A 12,227-nucleotide genomic window follows, 5' to 3' on the forward strand; every position below is an offset into this window, starting at 1 on the left:
TAAAATAGTGGCTGCCATGGTCAGCTCAAAAGACGGCTATAATCGAATTAGCTAAATTACTTCATTACAAATGATGTGCCAGACCAGTCGTATATGGTCGCCTTCAAGAACATTGTGCTAAACAGCGCGTTGGAAGTTATTCGCATTGCGCTGCATTTTTTAAAATGTGTTTTCAATAGTTATGTGGTTTGAATAAGATAGTAGCCTAACTGTACAAAATCGAGTCTCATTTGTCGTACCATGAAAACTTGTATCATAAAATTACAGTGAAAATTTTGTTTTTCATCCAAACTAGGCCGAATTGATAAGAGGAATACTCCTAACTGGTCTTATTAAGCACTTTTAAACATATAGCACATGCCTTAATGCAGAGGAAAGTGGGGTAAATTTAGCAATTTTTTTACATTCCGTCATTTTTTTAAACTCCGTCAAGGGAATATGGGGTGTTTCTCAAAATGTATACTACTGTACAACCACGCAAATTTGAGCACGGGAGGGTCAGAGTATGAGTCCGAATCAAAGTATGCGAAACGGAGCACGGAGGGAACTTCTCGAATGTGTACTCCCCCGTTTGCCTGTTAAACTATCTGGTTAGCTACATTATTACGCTTCACATATAGCTAGCTGAAGGTTATGATGTAAAACGGTTGTTTTGTGTATATCTTGTTTCATCTCTTTCCATTGTTTTCCTGGCTCGAAGACGGTTCAGGAAATGGGTAAATCCATAGTACGTCAATAGGGCTAACTGGCTAGCTAGCTAGCCACGAATAATTGGTACTATAGCTACCAGCGAAAAATGTACATCTACCTTGCATAACATTAGTTTAAAGTAAATTTTGCCTGTTTTACTAGCTGGCTGGTTAGATTATTACAATTCGCATATCTAGCTGATAATTATGAAGTAAAAAGTTTGTTTTGTGCATATCTTGTTTTGTCTATTGTTGCCATTGCCCTGGCTGGAAGAAGGTTCAGTGGAAGCGTCAGGTAAAACAGTAAGTGGAGTCCGAGTGCTTCTCAAATGTATTGCTTTATGCATTCTCCACACTCTCGTCCTCACAAGAACTTACTCAAGAGGACGTGGTCGGAGAATGCACTCGGAGCATGAAAGTGTGGAGCACGGCATTATTGAGAAACACCCATGGTGTTATTTCTAACAAAGATATCAACATATATTTCCGGATGTTGAGTATCCCTGTATATAATCATGTCAACCTTACGGTTTTGAGAACATAGTTTGTCCAAAAGAAGTGTCTCTTGGTATAACATAACTTAAATTGAGCATAGGGACAGGGTAAATTAAGCCAACTACAAATTTCTGTACAGAATGAAATATTACCACATTTTTTTTAAACCACGTCTATCTTTATATCCCGAATAAAAAAAACATGAGCTGGCGCACACCCAGAGAAAAGTATTTTATGTAGAGGTGCTGACTAACGGCGAATAAACTATAAGCTATAAAAAGAAGGCACAGTAATGTCGAAACGTTGGTGATTTACCCAATAAATTACTATGAGTTTATATATAGAGTGTGTGACTCTCATTGTTTTTTATTTTGATAGCTTATATCTTTATTTCCCAAACAAAATTCAACACAATCACAATCGCTTTATTGCCTTTTAATCATTTTAAGCATATTTTAACACAGGCTTAACATCTAACAAACAAGTTGTACTTTTTAAAACACTTTAAACATTTGCCAGGCCCTGTTCTTACCTCATATCCCAGCGATAATGCCTTGCATCATTCCTGGGAAGAAAACACTTACATTTGTTCAACTTGCCATTGGCTTAATTTACCCCATGGCCGTTGGCTCAATTTACTCCAAGGAAAACATTTTTACTATATTAGCCCACATAGGCTACATGGCTGCACTTTCAGGATAGGTTTAGGACCTCATATTGAAGCTTATAGAGACCCCAACTGATGCACAGAACCATCTTTAAATAATCTACTTTGGTTTAGATGCAAGCATCATGAAACCTCTAACACAATAAATGAATTGGAGTTGGTGATAATCCGTTTTTTTGGACCTAATTTGCTTACCACTTTTTCCATATAGTTTCTTCCTTCAAGGACTCCATGAAATGATGGCCTATTCATAAATATTTGGTCAAATGATACATTTTGTGTATGGTTTCAAAGGTGGTTCAATTTACCCCTATGGCTCAATTTACCCAACGGTCCCATATGTATAATCTCCTCCCCAGCCTGTTCTCTTGAGTCTAGGCTGGGGTTAATTGATGTATGGCTCGTTCCAAATGCGCAGTTTGCGCGGATCAGCGGTGGTGGGAGGGAGGGAGTTTCCAATTCTTGTTTAAAAAAAAAAGCTATTAAGTAATCGGATTAAAGGGGTTCTGGTTCAAATAGGAGGCCTGGACAGCAGTCATGCATTCCGTCGCAAGTAAACAGCGATATCGGATCTCCTTTGCCCATTTCACTGGAAGTAAGGAAACTGGAAACACAGCCAATATGCCAGTTGATCTGAATGGGTATTGGAAAATGATCTCAAATAACAACTTCGAGGAGTACTTAAAGGCCCTCGGTGAGTTGTTACAGCATTTTTTGGGGATGATTAGTTTAAGGGGGACTCCAAACTTCAGTCAAATGGATGATGCGCAAGGATACTGCTGGACCACTGCGCCATGGGTCAATATTGAGCTCGCGGCATTAATATACCTAGCTAATGTTACGGAATTTAGTATATTTCAAAAGTGTGTTTATTGGATCACAGGTGTAGATACTGACATATTGCTTGTGTCATTTAAAATAAGGGTTTTGAAAGTGCTGCAAATTTACAAAGTATCCCAAAAAATAGCGATATGCCTGGTATTAGATCCAGTTCTGGCCTATACAGAAACAGAGGTTATGAAAGTGATGTTAGGCTATAGATGACTGTAGCCTTCCTGCTCCTCAGTGTTAATCTCTCTCTCTCTCTCTCTCTCTCTCTCTCTCTCTCTCTCTCTCTCTCTCTCTCTCTCTCTCTCTCTCTCTCTTTCCTTTTTTTGGGGACCCATCACACAGATGTAAATGTTGCCATTAGGAAAATTGCCACCTTGTTGAAGCCTGACAAAGACATCAGTCACGACGGTGACCACATAGTCATCAAGACCCTCAGTACCTTTAAGAACTACAACATGGATTTCCATGTTGGCAAGGAGTTTGAAGAGGATCTGTCAGGGGTGGATGACAGGAAATGCATGGTGAGTTGACAACAACATTTCCATCACACATTCAGTAGTTGTTTTTTAAAAGGCTATCCAAAACGTATTTCTGGAGACTAGAGATACGGAACAAGGATTCATTTTGATGTTTCAGTAGTGGTTTGTCATATTCCCTCTAGTGTGAGATCCCAAATGGCAGGCCTTATGTGTGCTCATCAATATTTGATTGAGGTACCACTGCGAACACAAGGGGCCTTGAGTTGAGACTAATGGAGAAGCAGTAGATTGCTGCATTAGAGAAGACACTGGTGTCCTTGAAAACATATAAGGGCTTTTCACACTAACTGAGGCGAAACCTAGCTGCACTGTGCTTGCCTAGTTGGGCATCCACCGTAGTTGCTGGAACTGCTGAAAAGGACAATGTGAAACTAAATATCCAAGCTATCACAATACAATTTGGCTCTGCCCTGTAGTGGGAATCAGGCAATAGAGGACAAGTTGAGAAGGTTAGGAGATCTGAGAAAAACTTGGATGATACAATTTTAATTCTGCTAAGATTTTTTTCCTGGGACCTGATTAAGATCTGCATATTTTTCTCCCCCCAAAAAAGAACAGCCCTTGTAAGCCTGTAGGCTGATTTCTTTCCAAGCCCATTAACCAATACCTTGTAGGCTGCTGCAAGTACCATCAGGGAATGAAAGTCCGTTATTGGCCACTGGGCCAACTATATTCTGTATTGTTGTAACTTACCATTTGTGAGACTTTGCTATACCTATAACTTTACTATACCTTTATGACTATTTATACAGTTGAATCCTAACTTGTTTATGTCATGAAAGAGCTGGTGTGTATAATATATGGGAATTATTGAATATATACTGTATAGTCCTTATTAAAGGAAAACTGGACCCAAAAACTATCTTTTGGTATTTCTTTCATTAGTCCATTGTTGACATAGTCCCAAAAGGTTTTCAAGATATGTAACTTTCAAAATACAGAAATCCTACACTGATGCATTTTGCATGATGCTAAACGTAGTATCATATGATGCAAAATGCATCATAACGGAGATCATTTCTGTTTTTTGAAAGTTACATATCTTGAAAACTTAATTGCTGACGAGCGAAACATTTTGGGACTATGTCAACAATGGACTAATGAAACAAATACCAAAAGATAGAGTTTTCCTTTAGCACTAGGAGAACACTCCTTTGTTGGTATGAATATGAACTGGCATTAGGTCGTGTGTTGAAGATGCTGATGGGTAGAGTAGTTCATCTCAAAATGGATTACTCTCTGTTGAGTAGCTGGTGACTTCAACACCATGGGAGGAAGATCTCATTGAAGTCCTCTAGCATATTGTTTTCTCCATCATAAACTGAACAAATTAGAACACTATTTTGCTTTGCTGAGAAAAGAAAAGTGTGTGTGTGTGTGTGTTTGCATGTGTCTGTCTGTTAGTCTGTAAGTTGTTATATGTTCCTGTACACTACTGTGTGTGTGTGTGTGTGTGTGTGTGTGTGTGTGTGTGTGTGTGTGTGTGTGTGTGTGTGTGTGTGAGTCATGCTCCTAATTGCTAATTGACAGTAGAATGCATAATCTTGTCTGTCCTCTCTCTCTGTAGACCATTATCTCATGGGAGGGGGACAATCTGGTGTGTGTGTGTGTGTGTGTGTGTAGACCACTATCTCATGGGAGGGAGACAATCTGGTGTGTGTGCAGAAGGGAGAGAAAGAAGGAAGAGGCTGGACCCATTGGGTGGAGGGGGATGAGCTTCATCTGGTAAGAGAACACATTCATTCATGGCATTTGAATGCAAGTCTTCTTCCTCAGTTCCTGATTTCACTTTTTGTCACAACAGATCTCAGATCAGATGAACATGTAAGACAATAAATAGCAGAGATGAAAAACATTTATTCAAAGCTTTTGTGAAAATATAGCTGGTTTCTGGCTTTGGTAACCTCACAAACAAGATTTTAACTAAGTGTGGACCACCAGGGCAAATACTCCATGACAAAATTCCTACACTTTGTGGATAGAATTGGAGTTTAGGGAGCCTCAATAAAATAGTCTCTTTGTAGTGCACCTCTAGTGTACCCATACATAAACATTAGTAAATCTACTGACCTCGACAATGACTACCGTATGACCACCTTCATTACCTTGTCATTACGGATTTTCATTGCTATGATTATTGTCATCAAAGCTGAGTAAAAGGCATCTGACTGCCAAATAATTTAGTCAAAGTGATTCTAACAGATGTTCGCAATTAGTAGCCATGAAATTATTCATTAGCAGAGTGGCTCCCTGGAGTCACTTAGCCCAGGAACACTGAACAGCAGCTGCCTCTGCTGGTTAAAAATATAACTGCAAGTACGTGTGCTTTGCCTTTGGTTTTCTCCATAGAAGAGATTGATTACTGTGAACATTTTTGACATCTTCACAGCTGTTCACCTCAATTAATGATGATAGGGGGGTATACAAAAACAAATAAATAATTAATCAATGGGATTTATTAAAAATCCTGTTTAATCTCTCGATGGAACATCATTTTACCTTCTGTTCACTCTGCAGGAGCTGAGAGCTTGTGGAGCTGTGTGCAAGCAGGTCTTCAAGAAAACCTAAACCAGCACTGGAACCACAGAATGGCTCCCCCTACCTGAGAGTTCAAGAGAGACACAGACACAAACCAACCCTGTGACAAAAAAAACCCTCTAATGCACTCATCCACCCATCCATCCATCCACCCATCCATCCACCCATCCACCCACCCACCCACCCATCCATCCACCCACCCACCCACCCATCCATCCATCCATCCATCCACTCATCCATCCATCCACCCATCCATCCATCCATCCATCCACTCATCCACCCATCCATCCATCCATCCACTCATCCACCCATCCATCCATCCATCCACTCATCCACCCATCCATCCATCCATCCATCCACTCATCCATCCATCCATCTTTCCATCCTTCCTTTCAATCTTTTCACATTTCATTCCATCATTCAAACTATCCACTACAGGGGTGACGTATCTGTCGATCACTTGTACTGTAACTCTGTCTCAGGGTGAAAGCTCCTTTGATTGACATGTTATAGGTGTGTGGATACATTAACACTGTAGTACGTGTAGTAGGCTTTGTGATTAGTGCCTCAATCTCTAATTGTGCCCTGAGTTGACAACTGGGGGTGAACTTGACCAGTAGGAAGGAGGGTTTCAGTAGAGTGAAAAGGAAAATGAGGGTGAGAGAGGTAAAGAATGAAAATGAAATGGAGAGGCAGCAGAAGATGTGACAGATAGCCACCTGCATCTGAGTCATCATCGCAGTCTTAGTAGAAACCTTTACAAGTACTAACGTGTTCAGGAAATGACAGCAACTTTGTCTGTGTTTTTCCTCAATTAATGTGGGAGTGTCCCCTTGATAGGAAAAAATCACTCAATAAATGAATCTCAACAATGTGGTCTGTCTGTGAGAGTTTTTGTCTGTGAGAAAGCAAACAGAAATGCTTGTCTCGCATGTGTTTCTTTCACCAATGTAAAGTCAACTAATATTTGAGCCATGAGAGAAGCAGCAAAATTCATTCAAAAACAATATTTTTATTTTTAAATTGTTACGACCCTGGTTTATAAGCGCGGAAATCGACACTGCTGCTCGATCATGGTTTTGCTGCACAGTCGATAGCGCGCTGGACTTCGGGCAAGAAGGTCGAGGGTTCGAGGCCTGCTCCCTGCTGTTTCATTACAATATAAAACATCTGTAAGTAAAGAATACAAAATAAATGTAAAAAGATGCTGTGATCATGTAACCAGGAAAACAATAAAATATAATAAATAATTGATTTACAATATGTGACGACCCTCCCACTCTGTCTGCCGAATTCTTTCTCTTTGCTCTTGTTTTCCTTAATCGGATGTCAGTGGACGGAGCTGGGAAGGTCATCAGTGAAATGGGACACACAAGGGCTCGTGTGTCCCGGGATAAATACACCTCTTCCCCATTCATTGAGAAGACGCTCTCCATGCAGACACTGATAGATTTTGGTCTGTGGCATTTTTTTGGTGGCCGTTTTGTTTGTTTACTTTGGCACCTTTCAGCACCCCTCATTATCACATTTATGCACGCAAACACTCACTTACATTACTGACTACACACACCATTGTTAACTGTATTTAGTTTACTTCAGTTAATAAATATATTTTGTTATTCCTTATCTCCACGTTTTCTCCCTTTTTGTTACGAACTTTGAGCCGGTTTGTGACACTACATTATTTATCATTTATTTCTACTGGGCACAACATAATTTGAAACACAACCAAATGCATCCAACAAGTTCGGAAAGCCACAAGGTTAATGCATTCATTGCGTACTACAGATTCAGCCCATACCTGGCACGAACTAGGGACCTCTGCCCTACTAGCGCACGTGATCGCCCTCCCTCGAGCGTTTTAGCCGATCGCACCACCTCAAGGAAAATATGCAAGTGGGTCACTTCAGGATTAGGAGTACATTTCACACATCCCCTTGTGCTACATTCCCCCCTCAAATTTACTCAGCCAAGAGCGTGCAAAACTGTCATCAAGGCAAAGGGTGGCTACGTTGAAGAATCTCAAATATAAAATATATTTAGATGTAATACTTTTTTGGTTACATGATTTTATGTGTTATTTCAGTTTTGATGTCTTCACTATTATTCTTTAATGTAGAAAATAGTGAAAATAAAGAAAAACCCTTGAATGAGTAGGTGTGTCCAAACTTTTGACTTAAACGGGCAGATTTTGATGGGGATTTTTTATTTTTTTATGTTATTTAGATTGACACACAGTAACGTTAATATATTCTTAAGTCTATAAAAAACAAAATGCATGAAATGAAATGTATGCATTCACTACTGTAAGTCGCTCTGGATAAGAGCGTCTGCTAAATGGCTAAAATGTAAATGTAAATGTTAAGGATTTGTCCAATAGCAGTCATGTAGGCTATTGTTATCCTCATCACAAACTGCTAAAGTGGTGGACTCGTTATCGATAGTGCTTTTTAACCGTGGTTCCGAGCCCACCTCTTATCGTGCTTCTATGTTGAGGATTCAAAACACATGTTTATTATAACGCATAAACTCTAAAACATTATAGGCCTGCATGTAAGTGTAACCTACATAAGAATATACTAATGACAGCCAAGTGTCTTCCTCATTGTATTTTCAATCTGCAATACTGCCATCTGCAGGATGAAAACGTGAATGCAAACTATTTCCACTGTTCACTTTGGATCATCCTCCTTGAGTGAAATAACACAAAGTGTGTGACGGATGACTATAGAAATCTATATAAAACGTCAGCATACATTTAGATTTTACACATCCATGTAATATAGCCTATGCAATATGATTATTAGGCAATAGAAGTCTGTATGCAAGGCTGAAATTCAATTCCTTTCTCATTTCAAGCTGTTGGCAGTAGACTTCGTCCCTTTTCAACACAATACACTACATGTAAATCAACATTTCAAAGGGCGGGAAAAAGTTGTAACCCTTGCCACAATCTGTGACAATTACATGAACTAGGCACTTTACACAGAGAGAAATTTGACCGGTCAGTCAAATACACGCGATAACCTAGTTCAGGGTTTCCCAACTGGTGGCCCGCTGTCCGAATTTTGCCCGGAGGTGATTTTATTTGTCCCCAAGTTTTCTGAGCACAAACAAAATTATGTTATTTTTTTTAATTTTATGGTTGGACATAAAAAAAGTCTGTAAAAACACCAGCAAATCAGCTCCAAGTGATTTTTTAAATCTGTTCCAAAGTATTCCCATGCATAATAAAGAGATATGTGATCATATATAAATGTAAGCAAGGTTTGAAATTATGTTTTAGTCAAACATATCTGTTTGGGCTTCTTGCTGTTAATTTTCAGTCTACAATTTATTTGTAATTATGTTCTGGCTCCCTTACTATCCACTCAAGAAAAAATCGACCCGTGGCTGAATCTAGTTGATGATCCCTGGCCTAGTTGCTTTGATGATCAGAAAGTGCTGTGTGGCAGGTATGTTAAATTAAGGACTACATCTACAATTTTAATTGGCTGCAAAAACTGTGCCAATATGTAATCACTTCATCTGATGGGACCAGCTACAATATACAGTACGTGCAAGTAAATCGAATATTTTAATTGGCTGATACGCATTTTGTGCGTGAGAACCTGTTTAACTTTAAATGCTTGCTTATGTTCGCAAGTATGGCCCCCTTCTGTTTTCTATTAGCAGATACTGGATTTGCACATTTTGAACTTACTCAACCTGCATGCTCAAAGTTAAATAGTATTTTTTCAGTCGATGAGTCTCATTCTGCCTATCTGTCTGCCGGTCTATCTCGCTCTTTGTGTGTGTGTGAATCGGCACTACTTACTGTATCTCCCGATAGGCCTCTTCTATGACCGCTCTTCCCATCCCATCACCCCTCCTGTTCCCCCAATAGCCATAGCACTCAACTACTTTATCAATAGTACTCTGCCCTCGGCCTTGGCTGTTATATAAAGAGACTGGGACACCGTGTACCTTCCCATTCTGATTCAGCCCAAAGTTCACCAGCCCACAGAACCAACATGCCTGCAGACTTCAATGGCAAATGGGAGTTGGAGAGCAGTGAGAACTTTGAGGATTACATGAAAGCACTGAGTAAGATCTTTCTTCATTATCTCTATGGATTACCACAATGGAATATATCATATTTTTCTATCCATCTGTAGAGAAGGATGACAAGAAAAGGGGATGTACAAGTGCCTGTGCAGTGTGCACTACCACTGCCAATATATTGTGACTGTATAATGTGCCAATATGCAGGTCTATTGTACATTAGATTTAGATAGTACTTTCAGCAGTGTTAACTGAGAGATTCACATAGGGACCACCGTATTCTGAGGTGCAATATGTAACATGTATGTGGTGCAACATTGTATACCGGTATTTTGCTTTGATTATATATTTTACATCGAGCTAAAAGGTTCAACTCAAGTATTGCTAGTGTCCTTTTAGACAGCTTTGATGTTATAAACATGCGTTATTATTTTCAGTTACATCTCTATTACTCAAATGTAGCGTGTGATTTGATCCTTCCGACTTTTTTCATGCTTTTCCATATTTGACATTTTTTTTTACTACAGACATTGACTTTGCCACACGCAAAATCGCAGTGCAGCTGGCCCAGACCAAAGTGATCATCCAGGATGGAGACAAGTTTGAAGCCAAGACGCTGAGCACCTTCAGGAACTATGAGCAGATGTTCACTGTGGGGGTGGAGTATGTGGAGCACACCAAAGGACTGGACAACAGGGTGGTCAAGGTTGGACACGTGGGCTGTGTTCGAATACTTATACAACGCGTCCTTCTTGCTCTCTTTTTGGGATGTACATGTAATCCCTGCTGATCGCACGTGATTAGCTAGGTGTAAGCAATGATTTATTACAATCAAAAGTCCAGTCACACGAACAATTACTTCAAATAAGGAAGAAGGGAAGGATGTAGCTTTAAACTATTTGAACAGATCGGTCCATCTCATCCTCGTCTTCCTCCTCCGTTTGATCTTTTTCTACTTTACCGTTTGCTTCTTTTTTTTCTGTCCTTAGATCTCGGATAATAGCATTTTCACTTTTGTGTCACAAATGTGGTTTCCTTTATTGCCAGACATTGACAATTCATGTACATTTCGACTGTTTCTTAACAGGCTCTTGTGGTGTGGGAGGGGGACAAACTAGTGTGTACCCAGAAGGGGGAAAAGGACAACCGTGGGTGGAAGCACTGGATTGAAGGAGACAAACTGTACCTGGTGGGTTAACATTATTTACTTAATTGATCATGTTGATGATAAGTTATAGTGTAGTAATACAGAAATAGCAGTATAATATCTCCATCCTTAACATTGCAGGTAGAAATATGAATGTGGGCCTGAAATGATTCCTTACTTTGCAAGAGAGAGAACATGTTAGTGCTGTACATCAGGCAGTTCTACACTTCTGCTGTATCTCAATGATCTCTAAACGTTGCACCTTCCTCATGAGCTGATGAACAGCATAGAGATATTGCCACCTGCAGAATATAAATGTGAAACTTATTTTACAGAGAGGAGAATGCCATTCCTAGTTAGCGTCAAAGACGGCGTATTATAAAAATGACCCAAAAAGGCCTTTTAGCAAGAAACTCTTTATTTGTTACTTTTTTTACAGTTCCAGTCAACTTAAGGGGTGGCTCCAATGCACCAATGCGATAGCAGGTCTACTTAGTTCATTCTCCATGCACCAACCAGAAAAAAGGAGCCTATGAAATCTCTCACTTTCTCTATCATCTCTGGTAGCATATCAATGGTCCTTTCCTTAATTTGCACTGATCGACCGGGACTAACCTGTTTCTTCAAATGGAATGAGATAAGGCGAGGAACATGGCACCCCAAGCTCCCAATCCCAAACTTGATATCTGACCTCAGACTGAGATCTGACTTCAGATTTGTTCTCTCTGAATTCACAGGAACTGGCGTGTGAGGACAAAGTCTGCAGGCAGGTGTTTAAGAGAAAAGAATAGAAAGACAATATCTGGATATCAGTTGCTGGATTCCTCCACTTTCTCATACCTTGTGTCAATATAGTAAACTCCTGCTGTTACCATTTAAACTTGTCATACGATTTCAAATTCACAAGCAAATCTGAATAAAGCATTGTATATTGTTCACTCTTCTAAGCCTATTGGTACTATATGTTATTTTTGTTGGGCGAATCATCCATAACTAATACGTTGTTAGTTTTTACATACAAATGAAACAGTCATATGTTAGCCTAAAACTTCTCAACGTTGACCATGGGAACCCACATTATTGCTCAATTTCCCTCCGGCTGATCATTATTTAGACACTCAGTTGTATAGCCCAGTGTTTCTCAACCTCTGGTTCATTGATCGGCGCCAGTCTGTGGGATGTAACTTTCCTGTCGCTGAGATAGTTAAGTTACACTAATTGAGTCAGTTTAGAGTGCTATTTTAATGTGAGTGTCCCCCATAGAGGAAAAGCCATAA

The 12,227-nt window shown here is 39.7% G+C and overlaps 2 protein-coding genes across 6 annotated transcripts; both read left to right on the forward strand.

Annotated features, from left to right (window-relative positions):
- Window positions 1-326: 326 nt before the first annotated feature.
- On the forward strand, window positions 327-5,874 carry LOC115156763 (retinol-binding protein 1-like). 4 transcript variants are annotated; one of them, XM_029704429.1, is made up of 4 exons: window positions 327-590; window positions 3,025-3,203; window positions 4,845-4,946; window positions 5,739-5,874. In XM_029704429.1, the coding sequence occupies exons 1-4, from the start codon at window positions 506-508 to the stop codon at window positions 5,787-5,789; spliced, it is 417 nt and encodes a 138-aa protein (XP_029560289.1). In that variant the 5' UTR covers window positions 327-505; the 3' UTR covers window positions 5,790-5,874. The 4 variants fall into 4 exon arrangements, with proteins under 4 accessions (XP_029560289.1, XP_029560287.1, XP_029560288.1 ...); XM_029704427.1 differs by lacking the exon at window positions 327-590 and adding an exon at window positions 2,317-2,545; XM_029704428.1 differs by lacking the exon at window positions 327-590 and adding an exon at window positions 2,317-2,545 and having other exon boundaries at window positions 4,887-4,946.
- A 3,816-nt stretch (window positions 5,875-9,690) lies between these two features.
- On the forward strand, window positions 9,691-11,897 carry LOC115156764 (retinol-binding protein 2). 2 transcript variants are annotated; one of them, XM_029704431.1, is made up of 4 exons: window positions 9,691-9,845; window positions 10,331-10,509; window positions 10,891-10,992; window positions 11,688-11,897. In XM_029704431.1, exons 1-4 carry the CDS (start codon window positions 9,773-9,775, stop codon window positions 11,739-11,741), a joined length of 408 nt encoding a protein of 135 aa, XP_029560291.1. In that variant the 5' UTR covers window positions 9,691-9,772; the 3' UTR covers window positions 11,742-11,897. The 2 variants fall into 2 exon arrangements, with proteins under 2 accessions (XP_029560291.1, XP_029560292.1); XM_029704432.1 differs by lacking the exon at window positions 11,688-11,897 and adding an exon at window positions 11,390-11,654.
- The last annotated feature ends 330 nt before the right edge of the window (window positions 11,898-12,227 follow it).

Source organism: Salmo trutta, chromosome 21 (assembly GCF_901001165.1).
Source record: "Salmo trutta chromosome 21, fSalTru1.1, whole genome shotgun sequence".
Lineage (NCBI taxonomy): Eukaryota > Metazoa > Chordata > Actinopteri > Salmoniformes > Salmonidae > Salmo > Salmo trutta.